The following is a 22,264-nucleotide window of genomic DNA, read 5'->3' on the forward strand; positions in this document are numbered from 1 at the left end:
TCTGAATTGGAGTCTCTGGGCGATAGGAAGCCAGTGAAGGGCTTGGCATAGGGGTGAGGCTGGGGAATAGCGGGGAGATAGGTAGATTAGTCAGGCAGCAGAGTGTAGGATGGATTGGAGTGGTGCCAGAGGGGAGGCCAGAGAGTAGGAGGTTGCAGTAGTCAAGGTGGGAGATAAGGGCATGCACTAGTGTTTTTGTGGTTCCGCAGTCAAGGAATGCGCGGATCCGGGAAATATTTTTGAGTTTGAGATGGCAGGAGGAGGCAAGGGCTTGCATGTGTGGCTAGAAAGAGAGGGCAGTCGAAGATCACCCCGAGGCACCGAGGCATACCATTTAGTGTGTTCTATAGTAGGTCACTCTTTGTAGTGCATATATGACATAGGTCTTGTTTGGGTTATTTATTACATAATGCTATTCATTCTGTTACATTATTCATTCAAAATGTTTTTTTTTTTTTTTCGATTGGATTTGGATGAAAACATGTCATTCTTTATACGGTGCATAAAACATTGATATTTCTTTTTTGAGGGGACCTACAGTCTCTTTCTTTCAGGGTAATTTTTTGATCTTCTATAATTAGATCTTCCATCCTGGTTGATTTATTGTTTTAGTATAGAACTTGTGCCATCGATATGTATATTGTTCTTTGGATTTTTGTTTGACCAACTTGATTTTATATAGTCTGATTTATCCCTTTCTATCATGACGATATTTCAGCACAGCACGGTTATCCTGTTTAGATATATTTTGGTTGTTTGTAATCCGTCTTTTTGGGGATCACATAATATTTACTACAGTGGAGAAATTTTGTAGGTTTATGAAGTTTGTCTTTTAAAAAAAAAAAAACCCTGATTGATTTTTAAAAAAAAAAGAAATCCTCCCCCCCCCCCCCCCGGCACCAAAAAAAGCTTTTCCAATTAAAAAAAAAATGGTCGGTCTTTGAGTGAAAACTCTGTTGACATAGCTTTAGAAACAGGTTGCTTTACTATCAGCCAAGGCTGCTTTCACACATCAGTTTCTTGGCGTCAGGCACAATGTGGCAAATTTTGAAAAAAATGGATCCGGCAAGAGTTGCCAACGGATCCGTTTTTTTTCTCATAGACTTGTATTAGCAACGGATGGCCTCAGCAGTTTTTCGCCAGATCCGTCGAAAATTTGTTTTCCGGCGGCCGGAGAAAACGGACATAGGAATTTTTTTGTGTCCGTCAAAAAAACAGACAGAGACGGATCTGTCGCCGTCCGTCATTTGCTATAATGGAACCCTATGGCGCCAGATCCGTCAAATGATGGAATCCGGCGACGGATTCCGTTTTTTTTAACAAATCATGCATCTCTATCTCTCTCTCCTCCCCGGATCAGGCAAAAAAAACGGATCAGTCACATCAGTTTTTCAAAATTTGCGACCAATCCGTTTTTTTCAAAATTCGACGGACTGTGCCTGACGGCAAAAAACTGATGTGTGAAAGTAGCCCTAGCTGATCTATTGCACTGTATTTAGTGGAACAATTCCATTTTAAAGAGTCTCCAATTAAACAACTAGATTTTTATAGCCCCTGTAAAATTCATACCGGTACTATAAATGTTACTGCTTTTGTGTCCAGGAAAGTCTGTGGCAAGTGTTCATGTTCCCTGCAGTGCCATCTCAGGAGAAATAAAGCATTGCACGCTCTCTATTGAAAGCATCAAAGCATGTGAGAGAACGTGTATGTGGCTGCTGTGAAGAAAGTCCTGTGTGAACGTTCCTGCTTTGATACAAATAAAACTATTGATTTTAAATGATACATTAAAAAGGATTGTCACCTGAATCACCAGCAGGCCCTCTGTTCATGCTAGTTTCCTTTGACTCCATACCATGCTCATAGGGTGGAATTGTGCTGTCTGTAACTTTAAGATAATTAATCTGGTCATCTGTGCCTTTATTTGAAATGTCAAGGTTTTGGTATGCTTGATGCAGAGCTTCCATGTCACTGTTTGTGTACTGGTTGGAAATACCTATTACACTAGATGGTTGCATACAAGTTAATGGAAGAGATCAGAATACAATCTGTGATGAAATACCAGCAATGGAACCTTGATCTTAGTGAGACATTAATAGACATCTAGGCAGCACATGGTAGTTTTACATAAATAAGGGAATTGGCATTCAATTACACTTTGGGTGGGACACAGGGAAGTGAACTTATGAGATTAATTTTTTAAGTCAGCTTTGATTGCAGTTATTTGCATCAAATTTATAAAATGTCTACACTTTAATAAACTTGTTGCATCTTTAGATAGAACATCTATCCATTACTAATGTCCCACTTTTTTGACACCCTTCTACTGGAGTACAGTCTTGTTGCAACTTTTTAAAGTCGCAATTCATCAATCTGGCTTAAACATTATTTGCATAGCTAACCGTGCCCACATTACACTTTTATATTTGGTTTACACTGTGGTCAGTTTCTAAAAAAAAAAAACACCCCCCCACCCCCGCAAACAATCGTATCCGTTTGCTCCTTTATACACATTGCCTCAAAACACATTCACCTATCAATCCCCCCGTCCCACTAGCTGTGTCCACCACTAGCCTCCTCTTTTGGTGTAGTAGCCAGTTAAGTATGGGCTAAGTGTTAATTTAAAAAAAAGAAAAAGCTTAAATAATGATAATAAAAAAAAAATTATATATCTACAATCATGGTCGAAAGTGTTGGCACCATTGAAATTGTTCCAGCAAATTAAGTATTTCTCCTAGAAAATTATTGCAATTACACGTTTTATTATACACACATTTATTTCCTTTGTGTGTACTAGAACAAAAAAAAAAAAAAATTGTTGGCACCCTCAACTTAATATTTGGCTGCACACCCTTTGGAATAAATAACTACAATTAATTGCTTCCTATAACCATCAATAAGCTTCTTACACCTCTCAACAGGAATTTTGGACCATTCCTTTTGAAAACTGTTCAAGGTCACTTGTATTTGAAGGGTGCCTTTTCCCCCACAGCAATTTTAAGATCTCTGTTCAATGGGATTTAGATCTAAACTCCTTGCTGGCCATTTCAGAACTTTCCAGCGCTTTGTTTACATCCATTTCTGGCTGCTTCTTGAAGTGTTTTGGAATTATTGTCCTGCTTGAAGACCCATAACCTAGGACACAAACTCAGCTTTCTGACACTGGGTACTACATTGCATCCTAAAATCCTTAGGTAATCTTCAGCTTTCATGTTGCCTTGCATACATTCAAGGCACCCAATACCAGAGGCAGCAAAACAACCCCAAAATATCTTTCAATCTCCACCATATTTGACTGTAGGTAATGTGTTATTTTCTTTGTAGACCTCATTCAGTTTTCGGTAAATAGTAGAATGATGTGCTTTACCAAAAGGCTCTATCTTGGTCTCACTTGTCCACAAGACACTTTTCCTGAAGAATTTCGACTTGTGTAAATTTTGGAAAACTGCAATTTAGTTTTTTTTGTAGTTCTCTGTCAGCAGTTATATCCCCCTGGGTGTCCTGCCATAGCGTTTCATTTCATTAAAATGATAGAGTGCTCTCAGTGGGATAAACAAAATAGGAATCTTGGGGGTGTGATACTTTTCAGGGCTAACCAAATAGATTTGCTAGCCATTAAAAGGTATCACACCCACAAGATTCCTATTTTGTTTCTCCCACTGAGAGCACTCTATCTTTTTTTCTACTGGCTAATACGGTACCAAACCACTTTTTTTCATTTAACTTCATTCAAATTTTGTGCTGACACGGATGTACCTTTAGCCTGCAGGATAGCTTGAATTTCCTTGGAACTGGATTGGGGCTGCTTATCGACCATCCGGACTATCCTACATTGCAACCTTTTTGCAACTCAATTTTTCTCTGCCATCCATGTCCAAGGAGACTACAGTGCCATGGGTTGTGAACTTCTTGATTATGTTGCGCACCGAGGACAAAGGAACATCAAGATCTCTGGAGATGGATTTGAGAACCAGCATTGTTGAATATTATCAACAATCTACAGGTTACAAGTCCTCAGACAGTTCTCTTCTCCATGAGTCAACATCTCCCCTTTTTATTTGGTTTCAGGTGCGATTTTCACATTGCTTACACCTGTTACTTGCCACAGGTGAGTTTAAAGAAGCATCAAATGATTGAAAAAGTTGTTTACTCACAATTTTGTAAAGGTGCCACCAATTCTGCAGGCCAATGTTTGTTTTTTATGAAATTATATCCAACTTGCCTTTTTTTTTTTATCAGATTTTTTTTTTCATGTTGTTCCAAGACACACAAAGGAAATAAACATGTGTAATTGCAATACATTTTCTGAGAGAAATACTTCATTTTCTGCAGCAATTTCAAGGGTGGTAAACTAAGATTGATCGAATAACTTCGGATAAATGCTTATCCGAATAGCTATAGTGCTTCATGAATAGCTGCCTTGGTAACCTGAAGCGCTCCCGATGATCAGCTGTTCAGCGCCATAGCTGCATGTGTCGCGGCTGTGTGACAGTCACAACACATGCAAGGATACCCTGTTTGTTGTGACTGTCACACAGCTGCAACACATGCAGCTGCGGCACTGAACAGCTGATTGTCGGGAGCGCTTCAGGTTACCAAGGCAGCTATTCAAGAAGCACTATAGCTATTCGGATAAGCACTGATCCAAAGCTATTCGATCAATGCTAGTGTTAACACTTTTGGCCATGACACTAGTTATCAATCTTCATTTCACCATCATGGAGAAAATGCTGCATAAAAAGGGGTTAATCTTCAGCTGCTGGCTGGCCATAGCCCAACCTCTCAGCAAAGAGGGTGAAGCTTAATTATTTTTTTCCTACTGCAGAGGAGGCACAGTCCGCAGACTTCTGTTGCAGCCATACAAAGGAAAGTAAGGAGGTGGAACATTGCATCTATGTGCCTCTGGAACTCTGCTAAGAAAGAAAAAAGGAGATTGAAAGGTTGGATATCCTGGGTACATTTTTAATTGTTGCGTATTTTCTGTGTGTAGCGTTCCATTAACACACAGTAATCTATGGAATAGTAATAATGCGTGGGATTGTGCCAATTAGAGAGGTTGTCCATTAATCAGAAAACCCCTTCTCAATCCCTAGATAAAACAACAGCTACTCACTTACGATGCTGGTGCCATTCCAGTGATGCTTGCTCTCCTGCAGCCCACGTAACATTATATCCTAACAGGTATGGAGCCAATCAGCAGACACTGCCCTCTGACATCCTTCAGACGTAACCGTTATCAAGTGGAAGTCAGAGAATAGCAGTAGCTCTCACTTCTTCTAGGTGTCAGCTTCGTCTCAAGAAAGTGAGAAGGAAGCAGCAGCTGCAGAAAATGTCACGCGAGCCGCAGCACCAGCATTGAATATAGTGGTTATTATTTTACATTGGGAATAATATAGAGATTGGATAAGGGTTTGGACAACGCCTTTAAGAGTACACAAACGTCTTCAATGTTTAGAATCCCAAATAATTAAATCAATATTACTTATGTGGCTCCCGAGAAGAACAATGCTATAATGGCAATTACAGTGAATCATCAGGTCTGATACAAACAATCATGCGCTGATAAATGCAATCGGGTAAAATAAAATGCTGGCTCTGGATAACTATACCGTTTATTGGGTCCATAGACAGAAGCTCCATGTCTTGTCAGTGTTTTTATTCTTTTCTTCTATGTAACTCCATAATCAAGATATTCCAAATGCAGAGCTCATCATGGATATGTGCAGAAATATACAGCAAATAACCACAATGTGCGTATAAGGGCGAAGTTCCACGTATCTTCACATTGCTGGAACTTACACTCCTGAGAATGTGGTGAAGAATACACAAAACGTGTAGGTGACATTTTTAATATGTATTAAGTCTCATCTAATGGATGAACCTTATATCTGCTGTACTGTAAAACATTAAATACATTCCAGACAAAATTTTACCAAGTTCTGTCCTGCAGTGGAAGGGTTAATGGCAAGATCACTTTCCCCTTTCTTTTCCATCACATCTCTCAAAGTCTCATGCTGTTTTGGAGATTCATCTATATACAATAATATACAGTCATAATTAAGTGAAGTACAATAACCAGAGAGTTAAAATACCGTTAGCTATTTTAGCAAATTATCCTGTTACTCCAAATGTAAAAGACAATGAGCACAAGATGCTGTCCTGTCATTCAAAGTCTTCATAGTTTCCTTATTTCACAGGTCGTGTGGGTAATAGATGATCCAGAATTCCTTGTGGCTCATTTCCATATGTTTCTGACACTATCTTTAAATTAATAAAAAACAATGTTTTATACAAGGGTCTTCTCCCTTTTCATTACAGTATATACACTGGAGTGTTAAACAAGTCCTATGACACTGAAGTAGTAGTAGAATCCTTAGTGGTTTTTACCTGTTCTCCTAAATTACAGATGCATCACCTACAGGAAGAGCACGTGGCCTGGACAAACCCCTTCGTGCAAAAGTCAACTTCTGCAGTACAGCCAATTTACAGCTGAAGAGTGTAAGAAAATGGCTGCACTTTATGGAAAACCAGGACATGTGAATTACAGATGTGAATAACGTAAAGTTTCATCTTGGATTTTCATCATCTCCGCTCTCTACACTGCTGGGCCTCGTAACTCTCCTAATTCACATGGCACTAGGACTCACAGGTCCCACTGACAAGCTCCTCGCCTTTATAAAATAATTAAAACAAAAAACAACAATTCAACCAAATAACTCACAAGTAACCATTTAAAATTGTACACAAAAGGCGCAAATCCTTTCCGGAATATCAGATCAGGTTAGCATTGCTTTACGCAGGATGTGGAGCCAGGTAGATTACCTTTTCTGCTCAAGAACCAAACTGCTAACCTCACGTAACTCACAATGCCGAGTCCAAAGCTTGTCTGAAAATTGGCAATCATCTTGTACACTTTCAACAGAGTTTTTTTTATGGGTTGAAACTTCTAAATGTCCACAACTAGTTCTGTTCCATATTGATTCCCAGTGGACAACATGAAGTAGGATTCACAGGGGAGAATTGCTTAAATTGATGGTAATGTGCAACAAATAAGAACGAAAAAAAAAAGCTAAGGTGCTTTAGCTTCCAGAAAAATCTGGAAAGTAACAGCTTGTGGGTTTGCAAGATTTCACTGGTGGCTACCATGTGGTACTCCGATGTTACAATTTTTCATTGATGTCCCGTAGTTTTTGGATGCTATCCCTGAAGCTTCAGGCATCAGACAAGCAGCTCTGGATTCGGTCAATCCACTGCTGAGCCTGAGAAGGGTCTTGGGCACAGAAATTATACACCCGCCGCGTTGTCTTCAACTGAAAAGAAAAGGTACATATAGTAAAAAGAAAAATACAATGTGTCAGAATTTGGAAAACTAAAGTTAAAGTCCATTTAAAGGGAACCTGTCAGCAGGATTGTGCTCGGTAACCTACAGACACTGTCAGGTTGGCACCGTTATACTGATTAAAATGATACCTTGGTTGATGAGCTCAGTCTTGTGGTTGTTTAATCTTTATTTGTAGTTTTCAAATAATGAGAATCTCACGCTCTGGGGCGGCCTGTGGAGGGGCTTTATGTGGTTATTTGCTTAGATATTCATCCTTATGGCTTATGACAGGTCACTGATCCTTCAGTGACCTACCCCCTATTTTACATAATGCATATTATTGTGGGTTTGTTTGTTTTTACACATTCAGCAAAATAAAGACGCTGCAGTAGAATCTCATTAACTGAAAACTACAAAAACAAATTAAACAAGATGGATTTCATCAACCAATGTAACATTTTAATCAGTATAACAGTACCAACCTGACAGTGTCTGTAGTTTACTGACCACAATCCTGTGGACACGTTCACTTTAAACTATATCTATAGGCACAGCTTTTATTTAAAAAAAAATCATAAAACAGAGCCATAAAATAACAAACATACATATAAACAGGAAAAATCTTCATCCACGTCAGTAAATGTCTATAGCGCGGCGTTACATGAGCGTGGCCCGATTATACCCCAATACTTGGGACTCTTCCGGCCAGGTGATTTTTGTCACAGCGACAGCATAAACTGTGGCATGACATGGATGTGATTTGCTTAAATTTAGATAATGGGATGTATTTTTTCCCCCTCCTTAGTTTACATGACAACGACGTAAACTAATCCATGCAGCAGCATATTCAACCTGAACAGGTTTTCACAAGGATTAACATTACTTTTTGCTATAAGACGCTGGAAGAGAACCCATCACTCCTGGATGAATCATTTCAATGGAAAACGCGAGTCTGGTGTGGCGAACTCCTGGACATCAAAACTTAGGAAGTAATGACTTAACAGCTTTATGTTTGTGATTTGATGTAGGTACATTCATATATTTAGATATGCTTCAAATTATGCTGTACTTACAGCTATTCATATTCTTAGTGGTATAATATGAGTGGTAAACTGGATCACCCTGACCGGACTTCTCATTCATTTACCTTGGGGTGGAAATATACTAATTATTGAGCCCTTTAAGCATACAGATTTACCTATTGTGCCATAAGTTGCTTTTTTAATGAATATATTTTATATAGAAGCACATATTTGTGCTCTAATTTACTGCTCTTGTTGCTCTTGCCCTAAACTCTGTAGGTACCCTTTGTTTGCTGTTATTTCTATTAAATGATATGTAAGTATTTTACTTGTGTATGCATTATGTCCGGATTTTTCCACCAACTTACCTCATCTGTGTTTTTTTACTGTTCATATGTATGTCAATTGATGGCTTGGTTTAATGAATTGTTAAATATAAAATATATATTTTTAAACTTCTCCTAGCCTGTGTATAAATTATTTTCTCTTGGTGCTTCTCTATGAAATGTAATATGGCTCAACTTGTAGGATCCAATTATAGGCATTTCTTTCAATTTCTATAGACAAATTGTTGTGCAATTTGTCTTGAGTATGCTGATACCCCATATGTGGGGGTAAACCACTGTTTGGGCGCATGGCAGAGCTCGGAAGGGAAGGAGCACCGTTTGACTTTTTCAACACAAAATTGGCTGGAATTGAGATCGGATGCCATGTCACATTTGGAGAGCCCTTGATGTGCCTAAACAGTGGAAACCCCCCACAAGTGACCCCATTTTGGAAACTAGACCCCCCCAGACCCCATACATGTGCACCGAGCCTTACTGCGATCTTTGGGAAGCAGAATAAAAAAAATAAAACTACCTGTGAAGAATTGGTTTTATTTATTTTTTACGTCGTTCCTCGTGCGGTATAAGTGATTAGGTGACTTTATTCTTCAGATTTAGGCCTCTTTCACACATCTGCGTCTCCGGTACGTGTGGTGAGAGTTTACACACGTACCGAAGACACGTACACCCGCAGTCCCATTCAAGTGAATGGGTCTGTGCACATGTCCGTGTGTTTCCACACCGGCTCTCACCGCAGATCAGCCCCGCTGGGTACGTAGCCTAAGTGACTGGAGGTAACCTTTATGACGTCACCGCAGGTCACTGACGCTGCGCTCACAGCAGCTCATTACCAGTGGTTCTAAGCCTGGACGGTCGCATCTTGGCACTGTCCAGGTTGAAAATTATCCCCCAGACATGGATTGTGTATTGGGACAGAGCGACTGACAGGTGAGTGATAATGATGTTTTTTAATTTTCCTTTTATTACAGGAGAACGAGGGCTTCGGTGTGATAGGCGATATAACTTTGTTATTTTTAAGTAAAAATTGAAAAGTGTGTTTTGTTTTATTTCTAATAAAATACTTTATTCTGGCTGTGTCTATTTCCCATATAACTATAGGATTAGTAATGGATAGGTGTCTTATAGACGTCTCTCCATTACTAAGCCATGGGCTTGATGTCACCAGTCAATACAAAGGTGACATTAACTCCACAAATATGAACCTCACTTGCCACTGCTACAGGGCAAGTGGGAAGAGCCTGGCAAAGCACCAGAATTGGCGCATCTAATAGACGTGACTTTTCTGGTCAGCTGCAGGCTCCTATTTTTAAACGGCGGGGGGGGGGGGGGGGGGGGTCAATATCAATGACACCTTACCAGTCTGAGAATACCAGTCCCCAGCTGTGAGCTTTAGCAAGGCTGGTTGTCAAAAATGAAGGAGGCCTCACACTTTTTAAAATTATTTGTTTCATTTAAAAAAAAAAAAAGTGTGGGACCCCTCTATTCTTGATAACCAACCTTGCTGAAGCTAACAGCTGAGGGTTGCAGCCCCCAGCTGTGAGTTTTGCTTGGCTGGTTGGAGAAAAGACAGGGGAACCCATGCTGTTTTTTTTTTTCATTTATTTATTTATAAAGTAGTGGCGGCTGATGAACACCCCCTTCAGTTGCCCCTGCTGTCATTGTTATTAGCGGCAGCAGAGATAGGCTGATGGGAGTAATAGTTCCATCAGCCACCGCCTGCTATCTATTTTATTACTTAAATATAACTCATCATTCTCCCCTGCTCACGCTGATTGCTGGCAGAGCAGGGGAGAATGATGAGAGCAGTGTTCAGCACCCAATGCTGGGGAACAGTGCTTACTGTAAAGCTTCTTTCCTGGCGCCCGTCCATGTGGTACTGATGCCACATGTGTGCCACAAGTATTACACACACGGACACTGACAAGTCCGGTACCGGAAATATCAGGAAGTGTGAAACAGCCCTTATAGCGGGTTTTTATGTTTGGCTTCTCTCACACACACAGACGCTTTTTATTGCAAAAAATAGTTTTTGCATCACCATATTTTGAGAGCTATAATTTCTCCTTCGCCTCATTGGGGGACACAGACCATGGTTCTAGGTGCTCTTCATGAGAAGTCTTTCGAACCGTTGCAGTATGTCTCGCTGACCGTTCTGTCTTGGAAAGTCGCCTTTATTGTCGCAAGGACGTGTATCAGGCAAGTCTCGGAGCTAGCCAACTTGTCCTGTCGAGCTCCTTTCTGATTTTCCACAGGGAAAAGACAGTCTTTGTCCTTTATGCCCAAGGTAGTCTCATCTTTGCACCTTAACGAGGACATTGTCCTTCCTTCTTATTGTCCAGCACCACTACATTGGGTGGAAAGAGCTCTTCACACCCTGGAGGTAGTGAGGACTCTTAAAAGGTGCGCTTTGAGGTCGGCGCCCTTCCGTAAGTCGGTACTCTATTCGTGCTTTTTGAGGGTCTCAGGAAGGGTTTAGCCGCTTCAGGGCCACAATAACCAAATGCATTTGCTCGGCTATTCAAGAGTCTTACCACATTGGAGGCAAGCCTCTACCTGCGGGGATTAAGGCACAGTCTACTTGGTCGGTGGGCGCCATTTGGCATCAGGTGTTACACACCAGGTCTGCAAGGCTGCGACCTGGTCCAGCCTGCACACATTCTCAAAGCACTACAATATTCTGATTCAGACTTCTGCACATGCGGGCCATAGGCAGACGTATTCTGCAAGCGGTGGTACCGCATCCTTAGTCGGTTGGTACATGGGGTTCGATCTGTAATGTTGTTCCACACTGAAGGACTGCTTTGGAACATCCCATGGTCTGTGTCCCCCAATCAGGCGAAGGAGAAACCGGGATTTTTGTGTACCCATTGTAAAATCCATTTCTCTGAGCTGCTCATTGGGGGACACAGCACCCACCCTGTTAGCTTTTTCGCTTGTGGTTGTTTTCTTTAGTCAGATGTGTTGTACTCTGATATGATGTTTATGATCTCCTACTGCTTTTGCACTGAAAAGCATTTTACAGTGAGCACACAAAAATCCCTGTTTTTCCATCTTTTTGCCCACAGAATCGTGTGAGGTCTTGTTTTTTTACGGGACGAGTTGACATTTTTATTGGTACCATTTTCAGGCACATGACAGTTTTTGATCACTTTCTATTCAGGCAGAATTAACAAAACCATCAATTCAGGAATTTCTTTGGGGAGGTGGTTGGGTTATGCCAATCAGTGTGTGGTAAAATTGATAAGGCAGTTATTTTTCGGGTCAGTACGATTACAGCAATATAAATGATGTATTTTTTTATGTTTTGGCGCTTTTATACAAAAAAAAAACAATTTTATCGAAAAAATTATTTTTGCATCGCTTCATTCTGAGAGCTGCAACTTATTTTTCCGGTGATGGAGCTGTATGGCGGCTTGTTTTTTGCACAACAAAGATTACGTTTTCAGTGGTACCATGTTTATTTATATCAGTCTTTTTGATCGCGTGTTACATAGTTACATAGTTATTAAGGTGGAAGGAAGACTAAGTCCATATAGTTCAACCCATAGCCTAACCTAACATGCCCTAACATGTTGATCCAGAGGAAGGCAAAAAAAACCCATGTGGCAGAGAGTAAGCTCCACCTTGGGGAAAAAAATTCCTTCCCAACTCCACATGCGGCAATCAGACTAGTTCCCTAGATCAACGCCCTATCAAGGAATCTAGTGTATATACCCTGTAACATTATACTTTTCCAGAAATGTATCCAGTCCCCTCTTAAATTTAAGTAATGAATCACTTATTACAAAATCATACGGCAGAGAGTTCCATAGTCTCACTGCTCTTGCAGTAAAGAATTTGCGTCTGTTATTATGCTTAAACCTTTTTTCCTCCAAACGTAGAGGATGCCCCCTTGTCCCTGTTTCAGGTCTATGATTAAAAAGATAATCAGAAAGGTCTTTGTACTGTCCCCTCATATATTTATACATTAAAATAAGATCACCCCTTAGTCTTCGTTTTTCCAAAATAAATAGCCCCAAGTGTAATAACCTATCTTGGTATTGCAGACCCTCCAGTCCTCTAATAACCTTGGTCGCTCTTCTCTGCACCCGCTCCAGTTCAGCTATGTCTTTCTTATACACCGGAGACCAGAACTGTGCACAGTATTCTAAGTGTGGTCGAACTAGTGACTTGTATAGAGGTAAAATTATGTTCTCTTCATGAGCATCTATGCCTCTTTTAATGCATCCCAATATTTTATTTGCCTTCGTAGCAGCTGCCCAACACTGGCCACTGAATATGAGTTTGTCATCCACCCATACACCCAGGTCTTTTTCATTGCCGATTTTGCCCAGAGTTTTAGAATTAAGCACATAGTTATACATCTTATTACTTCTACCCAAGTGCATGAGGTTACATTTATCCCCATTAAAGCTGATTTGCCATTTATCAGCCCAAGCTTCTAGTTTACATAAATCATCCTGTAATATAAAATTGTCCTCCTCTGTATTGATTACCCTGCAGAGTTTAGTGTCATCTGCAAATATTGAAATTCTACTCTGAATGCCCCCTACAAGGTCATTAATAAATATGTTAAAAAGAAGAGGGCCCAATACTGACCCCTGTGGTACCCCACTGCTAACCGCTACCCAGTCCGAGTGTGCTCCATTAATAACCACCCTTTGTTTCCTATCCCTAAGCCAGCTCTCAACCCACTTGCACATATTTTCCCCTATCCCCATTATTCTCATTTTATGTATCAACCTTTTGTGTGGCACTGTATCAAAAGCTTTTGAAAAGTCCATATACACTACATCCACTGGGTTCCATTGGTCCAGTCCGGAACTTACCTCTTCATAGAAGCTGATCAGATTAGTCTGACATGAACGGTCCCTAGTAAACCCGTGCTGATACTGGGTCATGAGGTTATTCCTCTTCAGATACTCCAGTATAGCATCCCTTAGAATGCCCTCAAGGATTTTACCCACAGTAGAGGTTAAGCTTACAGGCCTATAATTTCCGAGTTCAGTTTTTGTCCCCTTTTTGAATATTGGCACCACATTTGCTATACGCCAGTCCTGTGGTACAGACCCTGTTATTATGGAGTCTTTAAAGATTAAAAATAATGGTCTATCAATGACTGTACTTAATTCCTGCAGTACTCGAGGGTGTATCCCATCCGGGAAAAATATACCAAAAAACCTTGTAGCTAACTGATACTAGATAGAATTACGTTTTTTATTATTAAAATTTTATTTACTAGTACTTGCTGTCCACTGATTTTTTTGCAACAGTGTGTTTTTGGTTTTACTGTGCTTTTTTTGTGTTTTCAAGTCTCTTGGTGGTGTGAACATGTCTCTATGGGCTTGCTCACTGTGCGCGCAGCTCATGTGTTCTGGTTTCATATGTTATCATGGTCGATGAAACGGCTAAACCCTTCCTGAAAATGTCAGGAAGCCTTCCTCTACCGTCAGGAAGCCCAAATAAAACGTCCAACCTTCAGAAGGACACCGTCCTCAAGACGTACCTACTCAGAGCACTCACTTCGTCCAGAATATGGGGGATCTTATTCCATTTTGTGGACTGGAGCCAAAAGAGATGAGGGAAGAACTATGCCCTCATAACAGTGGTAATACAGTACCACCTTGGTAACAAGGGATGGAGATGGCCTGAGGACAACCTTGCCTCGAAGGAAATAAGGGAAAAAAGTCTGAAAGAGCAGAGAAGCTAGCTCCGAAGACTCGTCAGAGTGAGAATATCGCAGAGGAGAACGGGACGACTTTACTATCAGGGAAAGTCTGCCCTGATGAAAAAGGAGCCTACTGTAAGGCTCCTAGGAATAATAAGGTCCCAATGATCTAACGGTATGCGATAGGGAAGAACTACGTGTGAAAACTCCCTGTGAAAAAGTCCCTACTTGCGGTTGTGCTGCGATAAGGCGAGAAGATACTAGCTCCGCAAACAAAAAAACGGACGTGGTCAGTGCGGATCTCTGAGGATCACTGGGGCCCCTTTCTGCTTCCGAAAGGCTTTCGGAAGCAGTGGAAGGAGAGATATGGAAACTGGTACCACGGCAGAACCAGAGCATGGAGAGCGATGGCTCTTGGATCTCGAGGCCGAACCACGAACTCGAGTACATTGGCCTTCAGTCTGGATGTCATCCCACCTACAACTGGAGAGCTCCAGTAAGGACCGATCTGATGGAAGACTTCGGGGTGAAGTTCCCACTGACTTGAGGCGGAACCCTGACGGCTGAATTTGTTTGCCGTTCAGAGTTCTACTTCTGGGATATATACTGCCGAGATCACCGAATAATAGACTTCGGCCCATCAGAGAAAGTGAGGTACCTCGGTCATGGCACCTGACCGTGGGTACCTGCTAGATGACTGACGTAAGGCACCGCCGTGGCATTATCCAATTGAGTTCGGATAGGGAGACCCGCCAGAAGGCAGTGGACCTGCTGTAAGACTACCGTTCGGATCTCCAGAACAATGATGGGGAGAAGAAGACCGACATTGGAAGTTACTAATAACCATTGAACCGGGAGAAAGGCCCTGGATGAAGAAGGAGCTCAGAGACTATTGTCTGAAAGTCTGTTTGACTTGCTGAAAACGAGCGGAGCGAAGGAAACAGCTTCCATTGTCGTCACCATTTTTGCTCAGAACTCTCTTAGCAAATCGAATGAAATGAGGGGGTGAGTAATCAAGTCCTCAGAACTCTCCTTGCGCGAGCTCCCTGTTGAAGGGCCATGACCTTGTCTCGAGGAAGAATTACCATCCTTCTAGAAGTGTGCAGGATCATCCTCAAAAAGGATATCTGCTGGGCTGGAAATGAGGAGAACTTGTCTAAGTGTAGCTGCCAGCCCAGGAGAGAAGGTATCGCAAGAGATATAGACGACTCAGCGTAATCCTGGAAGGGCGGCTAGACAGACCAAACAGGGCAGGACGAGCACGCCTCTAGAGTGCAAGAGAAACATGACATCCGCCATGACCCGAGCGAACACTCTGGGTGCGGAAGCAAGGCCGAAGGACAAGGTTGTGACTTGAAAATGCTGTTGACGAATGGAAAGGCGAAGGAATTTTTGCAGAGGGCAAGCAACCCGAATGTCGATGGATGCCGGAAACTGTACCTTTTTCTGTTGAAGTAATGGCTGAGCGGAGGGACTCCATCCAAAGAAGGAGGACCATGTCAAAGGTTGTTAGAAGTTTGAGGTCCAGGGTCGATCTTACTTTTCGTTCCCCTGTTTGGAACCAAGATCCCTTAGATCTAGACTGTGCTGGACAATCCTTATACAATCCTTTGTCAGTCTCCCGCTCAAAAGATTTGATTGGCCAGTTGTTGCTGGTGTGAATCAGGGTAGTTAAGGTCTCCAGCCAGGAGACCATTGCTCTAGCAATCCATGCGGCCGCTAGGGAGGATAGAGCGCTGGACCCGAAGCCGCAAGACGGAACGAACCAGATTTGCTATCTGACAGTCCGTGGTATTTTTAATTGATGACCCATCAGGTAGGGATACTGGTAGGTATACCACAGGAGATTCTACCCGGTTAAACTGCCCCATGGCAGAATGTGCGGCTGCATCCAGCAGGTCATAGTCTCTTGCCATCTCCTCTTTTCACGGTGCAGAGATAAAAATTAGGAACCCTCGATCCATCAACCTCTTAACAGGGAAGTGGAGAGGAATTGTCCGCCCTCTTGCATCATCCACTAAATAGTGGTGATGCAGAGGGGGGAGCTCGTACGCCAAAAAGGGTGCCTCTATATGTCCACAGAGTTCAGGTCTCCAGGTGGACAGGACAGGTTGTCTGGCGTTAGGCCTGGATGCAGAAAAGGAAACATGGAGACGACACTCCGTGTGCTCGTCTGTTGATGGTGTGGGGAGATCGGTGCCCTTTAAAGGACCCGTCGCCCTTAAAAAACAGGCCAGGCATGGCATCCCACGAAGAGGCTTCTGTCCAGTGAATCGCTTATCCAAATTGAATGGCAAATGCTCTCGAGGGAGTTTATTCTCTGAAGCTCTGGCAAGCTCAGGCAATATCCAATCCATATTCAGAGCCTTGTTGTCATCAAATCATTGGTGAGGGAGCAGAAAATGAAAAACTTCCGTTTCTAGATGCCTGCACGTTTCTAGAATACTTGCTTCTCCCATGTAGGATAGGGACCATGTATATTGGTCCTGCGAGCACTCCAAACACAGAGGGTACACAGAGGGATTCAATCTCTTGGTCCGAGAACCATGGATTGGTCAGTGAAGAATTCCACTGAGGGGAACTAGAGGATAAAGCTGGGGTCGGCGGCGGAGGGCTCCTCGGACTGATCAAGCGCCTTTAAGACCAGGGAATACTGGTCATACGCCTTTAAGACCAGGGAATACTGGTCATGCGCCTTTAAGACCAGGGAATACTGGTCATGCGCCTTTAAGACCAGGGAATACTGGTCATGCGCCTTTAAGACCAGGGAATACTGGTCATGCGCCTTTAAGACCAGGGAATACTGGTCATGCGCCTTTAAGACCAGGGAATACTGGTCATGCGCCTTTAAGACCAGAGAATACTGGTCATGCACCTTTAAGACCAGAGAATACTGGTCATGCACCTTTAAGACCAGAGAATACTGGTCAAGCACCTTTAAGACCAGAGAAAACTGGTCATGCACCTTTAAGACCAGAGAAAACTGGTCATGCACCTTTAAGACCAGAGAATACTGGTCAAGCACCTTTAAGACCAGAGAATACTGGTCATGCGCCTTTAAGACTGGGAATCCTGGTCATATGCCTTTAAGACCAGGGAATACTGGTCATGTGCCTTTAAGACCAGAGAATACTGGTCATGCACCTTTAAGACCAGAGAATACTGGTCATGCGCCTTTAAGACTGGGAATCCTGGTCATATGCCTTTAAGACTGGAAATACTGGTCATGTGCCTTTAAGACCAGGTACTTCCTTACCCGGGTACTGATGTAGAGTCGATGTGCCCCTTTAATGCAAAAATACTGTCACCCCAGTGTGAGCTGGCCGGGTGGACCAAGATGGCCACCGGGAGCTGCAGAGTTGATAAAATCTCGCAGAGAGCGAGAAGTGCCAATTTGGGGGGCGGAGCCACAGACACGATGTTGAATAGGCCTAAGCCGGGGCCTAAATTTCTGTAGCCGGTGGAAGTCACCAGTAGGTCGTTCCAGGCAAGACTTCCAGGATGCGGCCTACAAATCGGCCGAAGCCGGGGGCTAAATTTTTGCAGCCATCCAGAGCGTTACCTCAGAGAGGTGGGCCACAGGGAAGTGGCTGAGGCTGCCTGTCAGCATGTGAATATCCCACTGAAGATGGATCCACTCACCATCGATGCGCGTCCCGGCATGGAGCCACCGCGGATGTGGGTTTCAGCGCTGTTCTGTGCAGCGTGGACGGTGCAGGGATAAGGCTCAATCCATCATCCGTTTGTTAGGGAGGTGGAGAGGAACCGTCCGCATCCTTGTGCCATCCGCTTTCACAGTGGTGGGACAGTGGGGGCTGCTCGGACGCCATAGAGAGGGGCCTCTGTACAGCCATGGAGTTCAGTCCGGGTGGACAGGGCCAGTTGTCCGGCATTAGGCCTGGCTCCAGGAGAGGATGCATGGAGGCGACACTCCATGTGGTCGCCTGCTGCTAGTGTGGGGAGATCGGGACCATGAAAGGAACAGTCGCCCCTGAAGTGAGCTCAGGCATGGCTTCCCACGTCACAGGAAAGGGTACGGGGAGGTATACTCGCCGTGCTCGCCTGTTGATGGTTCGGGGGAGATCGGAACCTTGAAAGGAACCGTCGCCCCCTTCACTCCGTTAATTAAAAAATAAAAATGTACAGAAAAGTAAACAATAAAATAAAAACGTTGGGGTCTGAAACAGACCCATGTGCCTTCTACAGACACTAAGCAAGAACTGGTTAGCTGAGAGCCAGCAGGAGGGTGTATACTGCAGGGGAGGAGATCACTTTCTTTGTATCACTTAGTGTCAGCCTCCTATTGGCAGCAGCAGCATACACCCATGGTCTGTGTCCCCCAATGAGGCGAAGGAGAAAACTTTTATTATTTTGTGATCGCTATTTCCCAAGTGACCCCCAACCCTTATATTTGCTATGCGGTCTGGCCTGTTGGTTAACATTTGGTCTAGCAGTGCCCCCCTTCTTGTTGGGTCCTGAACCAGTTGTGAAAGGTAATTGTCTCTCATAGTTGTCAAAAACCGATTACCTTTGCTGGAACTGCAGGTTTCTGTTCCCCAATCTATTTCAGGGTAGTTGAAGTCCCCCATAATAATGACTTCTCCTTGAGTAGCAGCTTTATCTATTTGCTTTACGAGGATATTCTCCATTACTTCCATTATTTTTGGAGATTTATAACAAGGGTTTGTAATTTATTATTTTTTCCCCCTCCCCTTATCTCCACCTACAGGGATTCTACATTTTCATTAAATTCACCTATATTATCACGCAGGATGGGTTTTAAGGACGATTTTACATATAGACATCCCCACCACCTCGCTTATCTGTACGGTCATTTCTGAACAGGCTATAGCCCTGCAAGTTAACAGCCCAGTCATGGCTCTCATCCAGCCACGTTTCAGATATCCCCACCATGTCATAATTATGTTATAACAACATTAGTTCTAATTCGTCCATTTTGTGTTATTCCACTTTTTGTTCGGCGATATGATGATAATGCATTATTTGCCTTGCTTCTTATTTTTTTTATGGTGTTCACTAAAGGGGTTAACTAGTGGTACTGTTTTATAGGTCAGGTCGTTGCAGACGTAGCGATACCAAATATGTGTACTTTTATTTATATATTTTCTTCATTAAAATATTTATTTAAAGATAGAATACATATTGATTTTCTTTTTAAAAAAATATTTTTACAAATAAATTTTTTTTTTTTTTTTTTTTTTTTACTTTTTTTTAACTTTTCTACTTTGTACCACTATGGGACTATCATTTTTTTTCAGCCTGATCACTTCTATAGCATGGAGATGAAGCAGCATCCCCATGCTGTAGAAACTGTAAACTCTGCACTGAGACTTGCTGATCATGCACTGCACATGATCAGAAAGTTTCCTAGCTCTTGTGACCTGGATGTCGTCATGACAACATCGGGTCACCATGGCAATGATCTGGACCCCACATCACGCCGCGGGGTCTCCGATCCAAAGGCAGAGGGGCTGTCAGCCCTGTCAGCTTCCGAAATGATTGTGTTCAATCGCAGCATTTCGGGGGTTAACCCCTTTACCCCCAAGGGTGGTTTGCACGTTAATGACCGGGCCAATTTTTACAATTCTGACCACTGTCCCTTTATGAGGTTATAACTCTGGAACGCTTCAATGGATCCTGGTGATTCTGACATTGTTTTCTCGTGACATATTGTACTTCATGACAATGGTAAAAATTATTTGATAGTACCTGCGTTTATTTGTGAAAAAAACGGAAATTTGGCGAAAATTATGAAAATTTCGCAATTTTCCAACTTTGAATTTTTATGCAATTAAATCACAAAGATATGTCACACAAAATACTTAATAAGTAACATTTCCCACATGTCTACTTTACATCAGCACAATTTTGGAACCAAAATTTTTTTTTGTTAGGGAGTTATAAGGGTTAAAAGTTGACCAGCAATTTCTCATTTCTACAACACCATTTTATTTTAGGGACCACATCTCATTTGAAGTCATTTTGAGGGGTCTATATGATAGAAAATACCCAAGTGTGACACCATTCTAAAAACTACACCCCTCAAGGTGCTCAAAACCATATTCAAGAAGTTTATTAACCCTTCTGGTGCTTCACAGGAATTTTTTGAATGTTTAAATAAAAATCAACATTTAACTTTTTTTCACAAAAAATGTAATTCAGCTCCAATTTGTTTTATTTTACCAAGGGTAACAGGAGAAAATGGACCCCAAACATTGTTGTACAATTTGTCCTGAGTATGCCAATACCCCACATGTGGGGGTAAACCACTGTTTGGGCGCATGGCAGAGCTCGGAAGCGAAGGAGTGCCATTTGACTTTTCAATGCAAAATTGACTGGAATTGAGATGGGACGCCATGTTTCGTTTGGAGAGCCCCTGATGTGGCTAAACATTGAAACCCCCCACAAGTGACACCATTTTGGAAAGTAGACCCCCTAAGGAACTTATCTAGAGGTGTGGTGAGCACTTTGACCCAACAAGTGCTTCACAGAAGTTTATAATGTAGAACCGTAAAAATAAAAAATCATATTTTTTCACAAAAATTATCTTTTCGCCCCCAATTTTTTATTTTCCCAAGGGTAAGAGAAGAAATTGGACCCCAAAAGTTGTTGTACAATTTGTCCTGAGTACGCTGATAGCCCATATGTGGGGGTAAACCACTGTTTGGGCGGATGGGAGAGCTCGGAAGGGAAGGAGCGCCGTTTGACTTTTCAAAGCAAAATTGACAGGAATTGAGATGGGACGCCATGTTGCGTTTGAAGAGCCACTGATGTGCCTAAACATTGAAACCCCCCACAAGTGACACCATTTTGGAAAGTAGACCCCCCAAGGAACTTATCTAGAGGTGTGGTGAGCACTTTGACCCACCAAGTGCTTCACAGAAGTTTATAATGCAGAGCCGTAAAAATAAAACAAAATTTTTTTCCCACAAAAATTATTTTTTTAGCCCCCAGTTTTGTATTTTCCTGAGGGTAACAGGAGAAATTGGACCCCAAAATTTGTTGCCCAATTTGTCCTGAGTGCGATGATACACCATATGTGGGGGGAACCACTGTTTGGGCACATGGGAGGGCTCAGAAGGGAAGGAGTGCCATTTGAATGCAGACTTAGATGGAATGGTCTGCAGGTGTCACATTGCGTTTGCAGAGCCCCTAATGTACCTAAACAGTAGAAACCCCCCACAAGTGACACCATTTTGGAAAGTAGACCCCCTTAGGAACTTATCTAGATGTGTGCTGAGCGCTTTGACCCACCAAGGGCTTCACAGAAGTTTATAATGGAGAGCCGTAAAAATAAAACAAAAATTTTTTCCCACAAAAATTATTTTTTAGCCCCCAGTTTTGTATTTTCCCGAGGGTAAAAGGAGAAATTCGACCCCACAATTTGTTGTCCAATTTGTCCTGAGTGCGCTGATACCCCATATGTGGGGGGGAACCACTGTTTGGGCGCATGGGAGGGCTCGGAAGGGAAGGAGCTCCATTTGGAATGAGGACTTAGATGGAATGGTCTGCAGGTGTCACATTGCATTTGCAGAGCCCCTAATGTACCTAAACAGTAGAAACCTCCCACAAGTGACACCATTTTGGAAACTAGACCCCCTAAGGAACTCATCTAGATGTGTTGTGATAGCTTTGAACCCCCAAGTGTTTCACTACAGTTTGTAACGCAGAGCCGTGAAAATTTAAAAAAAAAATCTTTCCCCCCAAAATTATTTTTTAGCCCCCAGTTTTGTATTTTCCCGAGGGTAAGAGGAGAAATTCGACCCCAAAAGTTGTTGTCCAATTTGTCCTGAGTACGCTGATACCCCGTATGTTGGGGGAAACCAACGTTTGAGCGCATGGCAGAGCTCGGAAGGGAAGGAGCATCATTTGGAATGCAGACTTAGAT

The 22,264-nt window shown here is 42.5% G+C and overlaps 1 protein-coding gene across 7 annotated transcripts in view; it reads right to left on the bottom strand.

Moving 5' to 3' along the window:
• Window positions 1-5,830: 5,830 nt before the first annotated feature.
• SBF1 (SET binding factor 1) overlaps window positions 5,831-22,264 on the bottom strand; it is a 260,258-nt gene continuing 243,824 nt past the window's right edge. For all 7 annotated transcript variants that reach the window (XM_069765474.1, XM_069765471.1, XM_069765468.1 and 4 more), the window contains one exon: window positions 5,831-7,307. In XM_069765474.1, coding sequence (XP_069621575.1) covers window positions 7,209-7,307 — 99 coding nt within the window. In that variant the 3' untranslated portion in view covers window positions 5,831-7,208. The remainder of the gene's footprint in view (window positions 7,308-22,264) is intronic.

This window comes from Ranitomeya imitator, chromosome 4 (genome assembly GCF_032444005.1).
Source record: "Ranitomeya imitator isolate aRanImi1 chromosome 4, aRanImi1.pri, whole genome shotgun sequence".
Taxonomy (NCBI): Eukaryota; Metazoa; Chordata; class Amphibia; order Anura; family Dendrobatidae; genus Ranitomeya; species Ranitomeya imitator.